The 15,987-nt window shown below is 32.9% G+C and overlaps 2 protein-coding genes across 2 annotated transcripts; one reads left to right on the plus strand and one right to left on the minus strand.

Moving 5' to 3' along the window:
- The first annotated feature begins 222 nt into the window (after positions 1-222).
- On the plus strand, positions 223-5,994 carry LOC114527255 (pumilio homolog 3-like). Its single transcript, XM_028548910.1, has 17 exons — positions 223-866; positions 1,372-1,447; positions 1,558-1,651; positions 1,760-1,826; positions 1,964-2,033; positions 2,172-2,276; positions 2,388-2,491; positions 2,704-2,779; positions 3,135-3,233; positions 3,459-3,512; positions 3,579-3,659; positions 3,848-3,990; positions 4,156-4,301; positions 4,637-4,713; positions 4,842-4,920; positions 5,104-5,203; positions 5,378-5,994. The coding sequence occupies exons 1-17, from the start codon at positions 418-420 to the stop codon at positions 5,502-5,504; spliced, it is 1,947 nt and encodes a 648-aa protein (XP_028404711.1). The 5' UTR covers positions 223-417; the 3' UTR covers positions 5,505-5,994.
- Positions 5,995-6,784: 790 nt separating this feature from the next.
- On the minus strand, positions 6,785-9,405 carry LOC114527156 (GTP:AMP phosphotransferase AK3, mitochondrial-like). Its single transcript, XM_028548786.1, has 6 exons — positions 8,918-9,405; positions 8,281-8,387; positions 8,059-8,124; positions 7,899-7,949; positions 7,565-7,632; positions 6,785-7,299 (listed from the first exon to the last, which is right to left on the minus strand). The coding sequence occupies exons 1-6, from the start codon at positions 9,207-9,209 to the stop codon at positions 7,206-7,208; spliced, it is 678 nt and encodes a 225-aa protein (XP_028404587.1). The 5' UTR covers positions 9,210-9,405; the 3' UTR covers positions 6,785-7,205.
- Between the last annotated feature and the right edge of the window lie 6,582 nt (positions 9,406-15,987).

Below are 15,987 nucleotides of genomic sequence, written 5' to 3' on the forward strand. Positions count from 1 at the left end.
GCGTACAGGTGGCTGCCCATATTCATCAATTTTTGTTGCATATAAAAACCCAGTTACCTCGAATACAACTGTAACAATAGCTGTATTGATAGGATCTTTATGATTGTCGATTCATTGATTGAAGCTATATAATTTGCACCTTAATTAATAATTTCACTATTACTAGAAATAGTATACTAGTTCCATTTCATTGCTTATAAAGTACAAACCTAGTTCCAGACTTCCGCTCGCCTCGGTTTGACGCCAGAAATTCAAGATGGCGTTCGTTGCTGCATTTTCGACGTAGTTGCACGTGTAAAATTATAGTTTTAACCGCTACGTTGCAGCGTGTTTTGAAGTTTGGAAGTTTGTGACATATGTTTATATATCCTTACAAACTTTATCCTTTATACATTTGAATCTAACTTATACTGTACTATGAAATTCAAACGGACTAAGAAAAGTGGATCTGGGGCATTTGGCAGGCCTAAGAACAAATATATCGAAGGTAAAAAACCCATTGATGGGTTAAAAAAGCGTAAGAATTTTAAAAAGAGTTTGAAGAGTAAATCTAATGCCAGTGACAAAATTGTAAAGGAGGATAAGGATATAAAGGTTCCCGCGTTTAAAATAAATAGAGGAAAAAGGGATACTGGCAATAAAAAGCTCAAGCTTAATGGACGTGAAGAGAAGGAGTTATTTGACTCGAATAAAAAACGAAAGTCAGAAGATGACGGTGGTCCAAACAAAAAAAAGTTACGAGCTAAGAAAGGGGATGAAATTCCAACAAGATTGGACAGAAAAGAGCTTAAAGTTGCTAGGAGAAAACGAAAACACAATTATGAATTGACTATGTCATTAATGAAGAAATATGATGGATTGAGAAGGTATACACCTGATATTTAATATACTCTATATGCAATAATTGATGAATTTAATATCTAATAATAGTAGTTCATTCAATATAGAAAATTGGTTAATCATAATTGGTATTTGACTAAATCTCTCAAGTTAAAATAATCTTGCAGGGTTCAAAACCACAGTTTGTGATTTGTGAATGATAAATCAAATTGTGATTTTCATGATCAATATTTCTAAAATTTATTAAAATCACGATCGAGCAGTTTCTCCACACAAATCGGTTTACAGTTCAACTGTTCAATATACATTCTGTACATAGAGCAGGGGTGAGAAATTTGGGTTGGCTTTGCATAAGGTTGACTTTGCGTCATGGGAGCACTGCCGTAATGAGATAGTAGGATAAAATTATATTAAAAACAAAATGCTATTCTTATATGATTTTATTAAAAATTACAAGTTGCACAAAGAACCAAACTTTTACATTAAATTGAATCAGTTACTGTATAAAAATTATTAACATCTAATTAAAAGGAAGGACATTTCATCTGACAAAAAGAAGATAATGGTTGATGAAGTTCTTGGCATTATTGCTGGTCATGGTCATGAGGTACTGTTGATGATTTGACTGAATAAGTTGCAAATGCACTGAAGAATTTAAAAAATCGTTGAAGCAAGATTTGAATATAATTTTTTATTTATCATTTATGCTGTGTCCAGGTTGTTTTCAAACATGATACTGTCCGAGTGATAGAAATATGCATCAAGTATGGTAGTGCAGAGCAGAGAGCAAAACTGTTTGATCAGTTCAAAGGTATGTGTTAACTGATCTATCATTTTTGCAAATAGGTAATGTGGGAGAAATTTATCATGGATTGCAAGAATTATATTGGACTTTTTACTGTTTTTTGTTTTTAACTAGACAACATTGCAGAATTAGCACTAAAGAAATATTCCAAATTCTTTATTAAGAAAATGATGAAGTATGGGTAAGTATAGTTGAATAGATTTTTGAGATGATCAATACATAAGTTAATTGTAAAAAGGAAAAACAATTATATCATTTGACAGATTGAGCAATTTAATTACATGTGGTCACAGTTAATCATGATATTACATTATGTAGAACAAAGGAACAGAGAAGCCATGTTATTTCATCTTTTAATCGCAAAGTTAAGAAATGTATCCGACATAAGGTAATTAAGTCTTCTACAATTATGAGTTAGAAGTTTAGAAGTTTATGTCATTATTCCTGGTGGCACTCAACCACCTTCAAAAGTGTTACCTTCAAAAGTGTTATCTTACATAATGTATTTCTTGGAAAATTTTTCTAGGAAGCAGGAGATATAATTGAAAATATCTATCATGATTTTGCTAATTCCAATCAAAGAAAATATCTCATGCAAGAATTTTATGGAGCAGAATATTCAATGACAAAGGTACATCTTTTCTACAAACATTATCTCATTCAGGACCAAATATAATTCCGTTTGTCTTCATCAATACTTTTTCCTCAACAATACAGAGTGACACTGTTTGATATCTTTTAGATTGATGATGCTCGTTCACTGGAAGAAATTATATCATGTGATCCACACAAGAAACCATATATCCTTAGGAACCTTAAGGAAACACTTGTATCTCTAATACAAAAGTATGAAACCATTCAAGATTATTAACTTTTATTTTTGATGGAGAATTGTATTGTTATGTACATATTGAATTGAATTCCTACATGCAAAAAATCTTCAACTTGTTGAAAATAATCAGCCAAACTTGACTATTTTTATCAGTTTGTTTATCAGCTTAATGAATTACAAAATCTTGTAAATTTGTATCCAAACAATCTGTTACAATTTGTTTCAGATCACTTGTGTCACATACAATTGTACATAAGGCATTACTAGATTTCTTCACTAATGCTGATGAAAAGATGCGAACGGTATGATTTTTTATTTCATGTTTTCTGCTTTGAAGATAGGATGTTACTGTCAATTCCCAAATCAAAACTTTGGAGGTCATGTGTATTGTAATGGTCAAAATGAAATTATGTATAAATGCATTATGAAATATAAATGCTGTACAGCACAAGACATGTTTGGCAAAACATCTTGGTAGTTCTTACTTGATATTTAATGAAGTAAATTAATTAATAACACCAGAGATTCTACAATTAGTGAAAAATTAATTGCTAAACTAAGTGTTGATGCAGACATACTGAAGTTCTCGAAGAATGCTTCGTGTGGAATTAAGAAACAAATGTTTGCCAAAATTCCTTTCAAGTTTTTTCTTTTCAGGAGATGATTGAAGCTGTACGTGAACAGTTGGTGATGATTCTTCATACGAGTGAAGGGGCAAAAGTGACCATGTCGTGTTTATGGCATGGGACTCCAAAAGTAAGATTTCAATTTCAACTGGAAAATGTTTTTAATGAAAGCAATAGATTTATAGAAAATAGTAACTTCTCTGTGGTTTGGTGGGAGGATGCTGGACTAGAATTTAGAAGGATTACTTCTTCCTTCTCTTAAAGTCATCTAGATGAAAAACAAATAGAGTTTTAATCAAATAAGCTATCATCAATAAGATAACCTATTTAACAATTTTATTCAATGCGATTTTAGGACCGTAAAGTTATTGTAAAGAGTTTAAAGGGTTATGTTACAAAAATCTGCAAGGTACATAATCTCATGTGGCTTTCACAATGTGATGCTTCTTGCTTCAACTAGAACTTCTTAACCTAGGAGGAATATGGTCATCTTGTTTTACTTGCCTTGTTCGATTGTGTTGATGATACTGTTCTTGTGCAAAAAGTTATAATCGCGGTAAGTTTATAAACCCAAACGGCAAACGATTATTTTCCTTCTGTAAGCGATCTACACATTTATGCTTTATTTTTACGTAAGTCGTCATATGTGATAAGCTTTCAGTAGACTTTGGCGTTATGATATATGCTCTAGACAATAACATACAGCAGAACTTATTTTGTAGTGAATGATTTTGTTGTCTACAGGAAATGGTGACATGTTTGAATGATATATCTGAGAACCATCATGGTAGAAAGGTTCTTCTTTATCTTCTCGCTCCACGTTCACCCTCATATTTCGCCCCGAAGATAATTGAACAATTAGCACAGGGTGATGGTAATAAAAGCAGGTAGGGAGAACTTCCATTGCTGATTCTGACGTACATGTACTACTTGCACGATTTCCTCAGCCGCCAAGCAATATACTGCGTATTTATTTTTGGATAACGGCAAAAATCGGGCCTGATATTCCTTAATCAATGCGTTGATAGATATTCTTATCCTTGTCCTTATAGCAAGAAGGAGAACTCGGTGCGAAGAGGTGAACTTTTGTCAGCAATTTCACCTTCGTTGATCAAATTTTCAGCAGAAAATGCCAAGACATTGCTCTTTGACAAAGCATTAAGTCAACTTTTTGTCGCCATTGTACATAATGTTGAAGGTACGATATGCAATATTCATGTTGAGAAGTATTACAACATGGCTTAATGAAATATGTGACGTACGAATTATGTATGAAAAATACGATGCTTTTTGGATATTTTGCTGTGATGCAATATATGTGGTAATAAATTATTATATATTCCCATATATGTGGTGCACTAACAATAAAACAATGTTTACCAACTGGCTTGCCAGGTTGTGTAACTTGTGTTTACCAATCGTCATTAAATATTAAGTTGTTTTTAAATAATCATGATTCAAAAATGGCGCGCCTCTTCTGAATATCTGAATATTAAGTTTAACAGTGAGATTTTATTTTTATTATCTACATAGGTGATGTGGAAGTTGTAATGCAAAGTGTTGTAAAATTAGCAACTAAAGTTTTAGATATTGCTAGCGACGACGAGGAGGTAAATTGATAAATTACTATATAATATATCATGTAGTATATATGTTAGCACTTTATATACCTACATTTATTAACATATTGATGTGTATCTAACATTGTTTATCACGGTACAACTTTTCGTCTATTTAGAACCATGTTTTTAAAAGTGCAAGCGGTCATTTCGCAATCAAGCAGCTTATACAATTAGACAAAAAACGCAGCGAGAAAGGTAATAATGTAATATCATTACAAAAAGTAGCCCAAAAACGAACGGTATTTTGAAATATACAACAAAAAAATCAAGAAGTCCTTGTCTTTAAAATTGCATATTAGTCCACTGGCACTGCATAAAATTAAAGGTCGTCAAAAATTGCACGAAATATATTTTTCAAAATATGACGTTATGTTTTAGGATCAGAGTTTCTTTTTTCACCATTGTTGATGTCTCGAATGGATCCAGAAAGCTTATTTAACACATGCCACATCAATAGAGGAGCATTTGTAGTCGTAAGGTTAGAATTTTCTTTTGAAAGAAATTTTGTTGTCATTGTTACTATATTCACCACATTTTTTGCATGTTAACTTGCGTGACCGTTTTTTTACATGCTGAACAAATCTGCAACTTAAAATAAACTGCTTTACACTCCAGTCACTGGTATATCAACCATCCTTGCTTTCTACTCTAGCCTGCTTGAGTGTTCAGTCTCTGAAGTACGTGAAGAAGTGAAAGAATCTCTGAAACCATATCATAAAAAACTAAAGGCGATAGACAATAAAGGAGTTCCAATTGTAATCAAGCTATTAAACAAATAATGCTTGCTCCCCGCTGTGATTGTACGGACGGTGACTTAGGCCACTGTGAATAAGCTGAAGATGCGGGTAAGCAAGACTTGTAAAATTTGTAATTTTCCTATATATACACTTTGTGAAACAAAAATGTATTGCATTGTTAGAATAGCTGCAAATCATGGTTCCATAACAAAATCTTAAATATTCCTTGTCACATGCATCATTGAATGCATATCAGATGCTTGAAGTGTAAGACATTATAGTCCTTGAAGAAGGAACCTACCAAGGTTTGCTTGTACAACCAAATCAAAAGGAGGTTCCAGTGCCACAGGTGTAACCGCAAAGGTTCCAATAACCTTTATGGTGATACACAAGATACACTCATCACCGCGCATAGCCGCGTTTACACAACGTGCTTTGACCTGGCCTGGACCAGGCCTAGGCCTAGATGTGAACGTTGTTTATCCGGCGTAGACCAGGTCTGGACCTCGTCTAGGCCACAAAATCCAGGTCAACAGCAGAAGGTGGCCTGGACCAGTAATGGTAATGTGAACAGGCCTTACCTAGTCCTGACAAGTTTTGAACTTAATAGTGTGATTGGTATAGGATCCATATAGTATTACCACTTTTCGGCTTGACCCGGGTCTTTTTTCATGTATTTTGTCAATTACTTTGGCTATCGTACATCATCAACAAGGAAGACAGTGTGAACGTAGCACATATTACATAGACTTGTCATAGACCTGGTCCCGGCCAGGTCTAACCTGGTCAAGGCCAGGTCTAACCTGGTCCAGGCCAGGTCTAGGCCTGAAGTGTAAACGCGGCTTTAGAGAAGGCAGTTTTGTGATAGACGCAAACAACGTTGATGAGCAGCTCCAGCAGCGCACAGCTAGAAAATTTTGTATTCTCTCAGTGGACTACTGTAGACCAACTTACAGGGAAGGCGATTGGAAATAATTCTCCTTCAATCAATTTCTACCGTAATTCTGCTGTCCATTTCCAAGTATTTTAATGCTAAACTGTTCAGTATGTTCTTCTCAGTTTTCACAGATTGACTAAGGTCATATTTTGTTCATTTAATGTAACTACAGAAACCAATACTAAACTAATTTGCAGAAAGAATCGAACTAAGAAAGTTGTTTCGGGGCAATGCCAATAGAGGTGGACAACAGAACAAATTTTTTGATCGTTTTGTCTTCTTTTGCTACTTTTCACTTGCAGATATCTATGTCCCATGAACAATGAGTTTTACTACATACGATAAGACAGATTGCTTTTTCAAATGACAAACACCTGTACTCTTTTTATGATTTAAGTTTATTTTGTGTTTTGGATTTAGGCCTTTTTGTAAAAAATTTAGCTGCTGTTTTGTATGCTACATGGATATATATACGAATATGATTATCATTCCCGTAGGTTTTCCTAACGAACAATGCACAAATGATTTAGTAGAACAACATGGTAATGCAACAATCCATTTTTTCACTGTCCAAATTGACAAACATGACCAGGCTGGGTTATATTTTACCTGTTGCTCTGAATGTATTGATATTTTCTCATGGACAGGAATTAAATAGATGCATGATAGTTTTGCTAATTCCTGCAAATTGTGGTCTTTCTCCAATATGATTATTTATATTTTATTATTATATTGTTTCTATTTTAATTAAATTCACAGGCTTTTAATATATATTGCCACAAAGCATTATAGACATTTTGCATAATTCACTTTGGTAGAACTTTCCTTAAAAATTCATTAATTTCTGGATATATAACATCAGACTCTGTGCCAGAAAATGTCTTCAAAATTCCTTGCTTGCTGTGAAAAATAAAATCAGAAGTGGGAACACTGCTGTGCATGCTTCTCAAGATCAAACTACATGCATAAAAATCATCATGTTGATGCAAGTAGTTCAAAACAGGCATGAACAATGTTGTGCTACAGCATTATATTAGGATAATTATGTACATAAGATAGTATGCGGTACCCGCATTGACTGGGCTGCCTATGGCTACATCCTGTGAACAGCATTATTAAATTTTCTATATAACAAAAGATGAATCTGCAAATTCAGAAATTGTACCTGTAAAACTCGAGCACAGGAGTCATTTGGGATTGGAAAATGTTTAACCTTGCATCAACAGTCTCAGGCTAAATAAGAAATTTATCAAAAGTTACCGCTACATTACATGCGGAATTTATAGGGAAAAAATATTCTGACAATAGATTTCTGTTCTTGCCTTTTATAAATGTAGTACGAATCAAGTCAACTTAGGCCCATTTCAGACGTTGAACTTTTCATGTGCCGAACCTAATGTTAATGAGCTAAAGTCTTTGTTTAAGTTCATTTGCATTTGATTTGACACATGAAAAGTTCGATGTGAAACATGCCTTATTATATTAATTTACAAAAAAACCTTGTCATCTTCGCGCTGCACAAGTGGCTCTCCTGTAATATCATCAATCCCCTAGGAAAATGATTTGGTTAAAGCAAATCATTATTAAACATGGCCAAAATTTGATTTAACTAATCTAATTGATTTAGCCAATAATATACTTATAAGATAATTAACTCACAGGTGTCTTAGGAGGATTCCACTCAAGATGGTAAACACGTCCACTGCTCAAGTGCACATATCTTTGCTTAAATTCCAAAGTAAAAATGTACATTTCCATGGCTAGACTATTATTATATATATTTTTATACATTTACACATACAGTAATGTCTTAGACATATAGTATTGTATTAGTGAAACTATTAGTGAGACATTAGTACAGTATTTGTGAAACTTTCATACCTCAATTCTTCTCTTAATTTCACTAAATGGTATATCAAGATTGATAACTATATCAAACTTTTGCCTCATATCCAATTGCATTGCTTGCTCAATTGTTCTGGGAAATCCTGCGAAACCAGAAAATCAGATTCTATCTAAATCTTAATGACTAATCAGGACTAAAATCAGGGGGAGAAAAAAATTTTGGAGGTCTGTTTGATCCCTAGAAATACAGTCAAGGTTATAGAACAAGCCCTATACTCCTTCCAGCACCATTGCCTTATTGCAGGCTCTTTTGCAAAAGGAATTGAATATTTTGCATATTGATTCATCCTTGTATATATTTATACCACCATGTTCTATTAGCCCTATTATGCACTATCACCAACAAAAGCATGTTTTCCCAACCTAGCTATTACATATAAAAGATTAATAGAGGATCCCAATCTAATAGATATTTAGAGACTACTTTTTGACCTATGCAAAAAAAATACAAGCACCATAGCTGAAAAGAGCATAATAAAATTAGTACAAATGTACGGTATGCCTTTTTACTACTAATTAGTACAATTAGTTGTAAAAAGGTATCCAGTATACAAATCTGCCAACTTTGCAAAAAGGTCTATTCTTTGCACAAATATCTTCAAATTTCACCTACCATCCAATAACCAACGTTTGTTTGAAAGTTTATCGATTTCACTGATCATAAGTTCTACGATAAGATTATCTGGTAGTAATACACCTCGATCAATGTAATCCTTTGCCTTCGTTCCTAGCTTAGAGCCTTGTTTGACATGCAGACGCAGAACATCTCCGCTTGATAAGTGAACCAAACCAGAATCACGAACAATTCTTGATGATATAGTCCCTTTTCCCGAGCCGGGAGCACCGGTTATCAAAGCACGAAAACTGCGAGATATATTCGAACAAAATGGGCGAGTTGCAATCATAATTTATTCCAAACTTCGAAATTAGTAATTATGATGGCACCATATTAGCAGCTCTTGTCTCGGTAGGCTGGATGGTGTGGTAGCTATGGTGGTGAACTAACTTCTCAAATCTCAATGTTGTACAGAGTTCACTGGTATATACTGGAATCAGGCCTATCACCATTCATCAGGCTTTTTATTACATATCAGTGTCATTGTGATTGTGTCCCCCCCTGGGACGAGGATGTATTAGTGTTATCAGCCTATCAGCATTTTAACAGCCTAGTCCCTAGGCCTCTTGCGCGTGTTTTAAACATCCGTGACGTGTTTATATTATATGTATCAGTGAAATTATATTATATCTATGCCACTGAACTATATTATATATTTATTGGAATTTTATGCCATTCTATACTCACAACCAAGTTGAAATATTTATTAAAAATTTCCCCAGATTTCCGAAAATTCCCAGACACAAATAACGCAGTTTTTTTTAATTTAAAATTTAAAAAATTTAAAACATTTTGAAATTTAAAAAAATTTAAATAAACTTGGAAGTATTGAAAAACACATCGCAGTTGCAGTGAATGTGTGAATATCCCACAATCGTCACATTGAGCGATGTCCTATATTATTTTACTAAGACTCATACTAACTGCGTTTTTAGACTCTGTATATGGTTCTTGTAAAACCATAAGATTTTTCCTTTGGTCCCCGGTTGTCGATTTGCCTGAAATTTTGAAATTTATCAAAGTATGATTTTATGTGTTCAAATGCTTTGTTTTCATGAAAGAATGCAATTCTAATTAATTCTGAAACCTTACGACGTATTTTCAACCGAATTAAGATTTTTCCTTTGGGCCCCCGTTGCCGATTTGCTGAAATTTTGAAGTTTATCAAAGTATGATTTTATGTGTTCAAATGTATTGTTTTCATTAAAGATTGCAATACTAATTAATTCTGAAGCTTTTTCGACGTATTTTTAAAATTGACGAAAATTAGGATTTTTCCTTTGGTAGCTACTCCGTTGCCGATTTGGCTGAAATTTTGAAATTTATCAAAGTATGATTTTATGTGTTGAAATGTATTGTTTTCATGAAAGAATGCAATTCTAATTAATTCTGAACCATTTCGACGTATTTTTAAAATTGACGAAAATTAGGATTTTTCCTTTGGTCCCCCGTTGTCGATTTGACTGAAATTTTGAAATTTATCAAAGTATGATTCTATGTGTTCAAATATATTTTTTTCATGAAAGAATGCAATTTTAACGTATTTTCAACCAAATTTTGAAATTTCAAAAAATTGACGAAAATTGAAATGTGCTGAAAAAACGATTTTCAACATGTTTAGAAAATTTTTGAGCGACTTTTTAATTAATGTTCCAAAAACGAACGACTTTTGAAAATTTAAAAAAAAATTGTTAACATGCTGAAAATGGTTTAAAATATTTACTACGACTAATATCTTTAGTTTTTCAGCACATTTAGTTCGTTTTTGGAAAATTAAAAAAAATATTAATTTTGGCCAAAATAGCAAGAGTTACCCCTTTACCATTTTGACGACTTTTGAAAATACGGCTTCATAATCTTCAAGTTATTTTCATAAATGCTCATTTTTATATGTGTTAGCATGCTGAAAATGGCTTTAAATATTTAGTATTCAATACTCTTTGGTTTTTGAATATATTTTGTTGGGTTTTTTAAAATTTTCGATCCAAAAATTTCGTTTCAATTATTTGTGTCCAATTTCTTTTCCTCTCCAATTTTTTTTTTGTCTCAAAATTTTTTTAATGTGAAAATTTTTTTCTTGTGTCCAAATCTTTTTTCCAGCGAAAATTTATTCCAGCGAAAATTTATTCCAGCAAATTTTTTTTCTTTTCAATTTTTTTTGCGCAAATCTGACGACTTTTGAAAATTTTCTAAACCTGTGTTAATATGCTAAAAATGGCTTCAAATGTTTCCTCAGACTTATCTCTTTGGTTTTCGAGCAATTTAGTTCATTTTTAGAACGTTGAAAAAGTCCTCAATTTGGCCTAATTTAGTATTATAAAACCCTTCCCTGACGCAGTGAACGTGTAATAATCCCACAATCACCACATTGAGCAATGTGATGTATACTGAACCTTCAACTCTTGGAGTCATACACGCTGCAACAAACGGGGCGCTGTGGGTTTTTGTACAATAATATAAGGTTTGTATCAGCACACTATCCGATGGCCGAGTGGTTAAGGCTACTGCCTATCTGGTTGTAAGCGTAGGTTCGAGTCCTGCATGGGAAAGGTTCGATTTTTCCCACCGAAATTACTATTTAATTTAAAATTCATCGAAAAGAGTTAGGTCAAATAAAGAACAATAGCTTTCGACAAATGATGCGGTGGTCTAGTGGTTAAGACATCCGTTTCTCACTCCGACGACAAACGTTTCAACTCCTGGCAATGCAATAAAAATAGCCTGAAAAATTTCGGTGTGATTTGGAAGCTTTAAACAGTTAAAAGGCTTCTCGGCCTTTGCGAAAGACTGTAAATTGAAAAAAATTTGAAATAAAAAAAATGAAAACAAATTCTCGCGTTCAAAGGTACTTAAAAATTGAAAGAAAAGCACAATTAAAAAAAGTTTTAAAAACACGTGTCTTCCAAAAAGCCTGAACTGAATGAAGAAAGTCAGACGGAAAAACAATTTAACAATTCCCGCTTTTAAAAAACTCATGTTTACTTACCTTAATTTTTTTTCACGAAAATTTGACAGGGTGATTTTCTCGAGACTGAAAAAATTTAATTTTTTTCACTTTTTTGAAATTCTCTTAGATTTTTTTTTCGAAGCGAAAGTATTTTGTCTTGGGCTACCTGTGTCAAGCCAGACAGGACCCAAGACAGACACAGGTAGCCCAAGACAAAATACTTTCGCGTCGAAAAAAAATCTAAGAGAATTTCAAAAAAGTGAAAAAAATTAAATTTTTTCAGTCTCGAGAAAATCACCCTGTCAAATTTTCGTGAAAAAAAAATTAAGGTAAGTAAACATGAGTTTTTTAAAAGCGGGAATTGTTAAATTGTTTTTCCGTCTGACTTTCTTCATTCAGTTCAGGCTTTTTAGAAGACACGCGTTTTTAAAACTTTTTTTAATTGTGCTTTTCTTTCAATTTTCAAGTACTTTTGAACGCGAGAATTTGTTTTCATTTTTTTTATTTCAAATTTTTTTCAATTTACAGTCTTTCGCAAAGGCCGAGAAGTCTTTTACGGTTTTAACGCTTCCAAATCACACCGAAATTTTTCAGGCTAATTTTTTTGCATTGCCAGGAGTTGAAACGTTTGTCCTCGGAGTGAGAAACGAATGTCTTAACCACTAGACCACCGCATCATTTGTCGAAAGCTATTGTTCTTTATTTGACCTAATTCTTTTCGATGAATTTTGAATTAAATAGTAATTTCGGTGGAAAAAATCGAACCTTTCCCATGCAGGATTCGAACCTACCCTTACAGCCTGGTAGGCCGTAGCCTTAACCACTGGGCTACCGCAATAACGTCGTATATATTAAGGCGCTATCAACATATAATCCGATGGCCGAGTGGTTAAGGCTACGGCCTATCTGGTTGTAAGCGTAGGTTCGAGTCCTGCATGGGAAAGGTTCGATTTTTCCCACCGAAATTACTATTTAATTTAAAATTAATCGAAAAGAATTAGGTCAAATAAAGAACAATAGCTTTCGACAAATGATGCGGTGGTCTAGTGGTTAAGACATCCGTTTCTCACTCCGACGACAAACGTTTCAACTCCTGGCAATGCAAAAAAAATAGCCTGAAAAATTTCGGTGTGATTTGGAAGCTTTAAACAGTTAAAAGGCTTCTCGGCCTTTGCGAAAGACTGTGAATTGAAAAAAATTTGAAATAAAAAAAAATGAAAACAAATTCTCGCGTTCAAAACTACTTGAAAATTGAAAGAAAAGCACAATTAAAAAAAGTTTTAAAAACACGTTTCTTCTAAAAAGCCTGAACTGAATGAAGAAAGTCAGACGGAAAAACAATTTAACAATTCCCGCTTTTAAAAAACTCATGTTTACTTACCTTAATTTTTTTTCACGAAAATTTGACACGGTGATTTTCTCGAGACTGAAAAAATTTAATTTTTTCACTTTTTTGAAATTCTCTTAGATTTTTTTTCGACGCGAAAGTATTTTGTCTTGGGCTACCTGTGTCAAGCCAGACACAGGTAGCCGACAGACACAGGTAGCCCAAGACAAAATACTCGCGTCGAAAAAAAATCTAAGAGAATTTCAAAAAAGTGAAAAAAATTAAATTTTTTCAGTCTCGAGAAAATCACCCTGTCAAATTTTCGTGAAAAAAAATTAAGGTAAGTAAACATGAGTTTTTTAAAAGCGGGAATTGTTAAATTGTTTTTCCGTCTGACTTTCTTCATTCAGTTCAGGCTTTTTAGAAGACACGCGTTTTTAAAACTTTTTTTAATTGTGCTTTTCTTTCAATTTTCAAGTACTTTTGAACGCGAGAATTTGTTTTCATTTTTTTTATTTCAAATTTTTTTCAATTTACAGTCTTTCGCAAAGGCCGAGAAATCTTTTACGGTTTTAACGCTTCCAAATCACACCGAAATTTTTCAGGCTAATTTTTTTGCATTGCCAGGAGTTGAAACGTTTGTCCTCAGAGTGAGAAACGAATGTCTTAACCACTAGACCACCGCATCATTTGTCGAAAGCTATTGTTCTTTATTTGACCTAATTCTTTTCGAAGAATTTTGAATTAAATAGTAATTTCGGTGGAAAAAATCGAACCTTTCCCATGCAGGATTCGAACCTACCCTTACAGCCTGGTAGGCCATAGCCTTGACCACTGAGCCACCGGAATAATATATATATATTGTAAGGTTGGTATTAACATACAATCCGACGATCGAAGAATTTTAAATTAAATAGTAATTTCGGCGGGAAAAATGCGACTACTCCCATGCAGGATTCGAACCTACCTTTACAACCTTACCGGTTATAGCCTTAACCACTCGGCCACCGGATTGTGTGTTGATAACAAACTTATATTATTATATAAAAACCCACAGTGCCCCGTTAAGGTTGCAAAAAGTACACAGAGACCAAATAACGCAGTGGGTATGACTCGAAAAGTCGAAGGTTCAGTATATATGACATTGCTTAATGTGGTGATTGTGGGATTATTACACGTTCATTGCGACAGCGAAGGGTTTTATAATACTAAATTAAGCCAAATTGACGACTTTTTTAATATTCTAAAAATAAACCAATGGCTCGAAACTTTTTTAAAAGCAAAAAAATTTTACAAGAAAAATAATTTATAAAAAATAAAATATTTTCACACTAGAAAAAATTTTTACAAAATAAAATACTTTGACACAAGAAAAAAATTTTGACAAAAAAAAATTAGATACAAGAAAAAAATTGAGAGAAAATAAATTTTCGCTGGGAAAAGTTTCGGCGAAAAAAAAACATTTTGACACGAAGTAAAAAATTTAGACGAAAAACGAAGTACACCTTCACATTTTCAGAAGTACACTTGTGGAAAACACAAGAAAAATAATTTTGACAAGGAAGAAAATAATTGATGAAAAAAAATTTCAAAATCTCAGGGAAATCGACAACGGGGGACCAAAGGAAAAATCCTAATTTTCGTCAATGTTTTGAAAGTTCAAAATTCGGTTGAAAATAAGTCCAAATGCTTCAGAATTAATTAGAATTTCATTCTTTCATGAAAACAATAGATTGAACACATAAAATCATACTTTGATAAATTTCAAAAATTTCAGCCAAATCGGCAACGGGGGACCAAAGGAAAAATTTTAATTTTCGTCCATTTTTTTGAATTTTGAAAATACGTCGAAATGTTTTAGGTTTAAGCACAATTGCATTCTTTCATCAAAACAATACATTTGAACACATGAAATCATACTTTGATAAATTTTAAAATTTCAGCCAAATTGGCAACCGGGGGACCAAATAAAAAATTCTAACTCTCGTCTATTTTTGAAGTCTTAAAATTCAGTTGAAAATACTTCGAAATGCTTCAGAATTAATTAGAATTGCATTCCTTCATAAAAACAAATCATTTGAACACATAAAATCATAATTTGATAAATTTCAAAATTTCAGCTAAATCGTCAACGGGGGACCAAAGGAAAAAATCTAATTTTCGTCAAATATTTGAAATTCCAAAATTCAGTTGAAAATACGTCGAATTGCTTCGGAATTTCATTCTTTCATGAAAACAATACGTTTGAACACATAAAATATACTTTGATAAATTTCAAATTTCAACCAAATTGGCAACGGGGAATAAAAGGAAAAATCCTAACTTTCGTCAATCTTTTGAAATTTCAAAATTCGGTTGAAAATGCTTCGAAATGCTTCAGAAATACGTACAATTGCTTTCTTTCATGAAAACAATACATTTGAACACATAAAATTATGCTTTGATACGATACATAATTTCAACCAAATTGGCAACGGGGAACCAAAAGAAAAATTGTAATATTCGTGAATTTTTTGAAATTTCAAAATTCGATTGAAAATACGTCGAAATGCTTCAGAGTTAAATACAATTGCAGTTTTTCATTAAAAATACATTTGAACGCAGAAAATCATACTTTGATCAATTTCAAAATTTCAACCAAATTGGCAACGGGGGACCAAAGGAAAAATTCTAATCCACGTCAATTTTTGGAAGTTTCAAAATTCAGTTGAAAATACTTCGAAATGCTTCAGAATTAATTAGAATTGCATTCTTTCATGAAAACAATACTTTTGAACACATAAAATCATACTT

Source organism: Dendronephthya gigantea, unplaced genomic scaffold, assembly GCF_004324835.1.
Source record: "Dendronephthya gigantea isolate DGI-Jeju-01 unplaced genomic scaffold, DenGig_1.0 000043F, whole genome shotgun sequence".
In the NCBI taxonomy this organism is placed as follows: Eukaryota; Metazoa; Cnidaria; class Anthozoa; order Malacalcyonacea; family Nephtheidae; genus Dendronephthya; species Dendronephthya gigantea.

Bases quoted from the DNA above. Each gene is read 5' to 3' on its own strand.
- LOC114527255 (XM_028548910.1), top strand. From the start codon at position 418: ATGAAATTCAAACGGACTAAGAAAAGTGGATCTGGGGCATTTGGCAGG. The intron at 867-1,371 runs GTATACACCTGA...TCTAATTAAAAG, and splicing joins AAATATGATGGATTGAGAAG to GAAGGACATTTCATCTGACA. The intron at 2,034-2,171 runs GTAATTAAGTCT...AAATTTTTCTAG, and splicing joins AGAAATGTATCCGACATAAG to GAAGCAGGAGATATAATTGA.
- LOC114527156 (XM_028548786.1), bottom strand. From the start codon at position 9,209: ATGATTGCAACTCGCCCATTTTGTTCGAATATATCTCGCAGTTTTCGT. The intron at 8,125-8,280 runs GTATGAAAGTTT...TTGGAATTTAAG, and splicing joins AAATTAAGAGAAGAATTGAG to CAAAGATATGTGCACTTGAG. The intron at 7,950-8,058 runs GTGAGTTAATTA...TCATTTTCCTAG, and splicing joins GGAATCCTCCTAAGACACCT to GGGATTGATGATATTACAGG.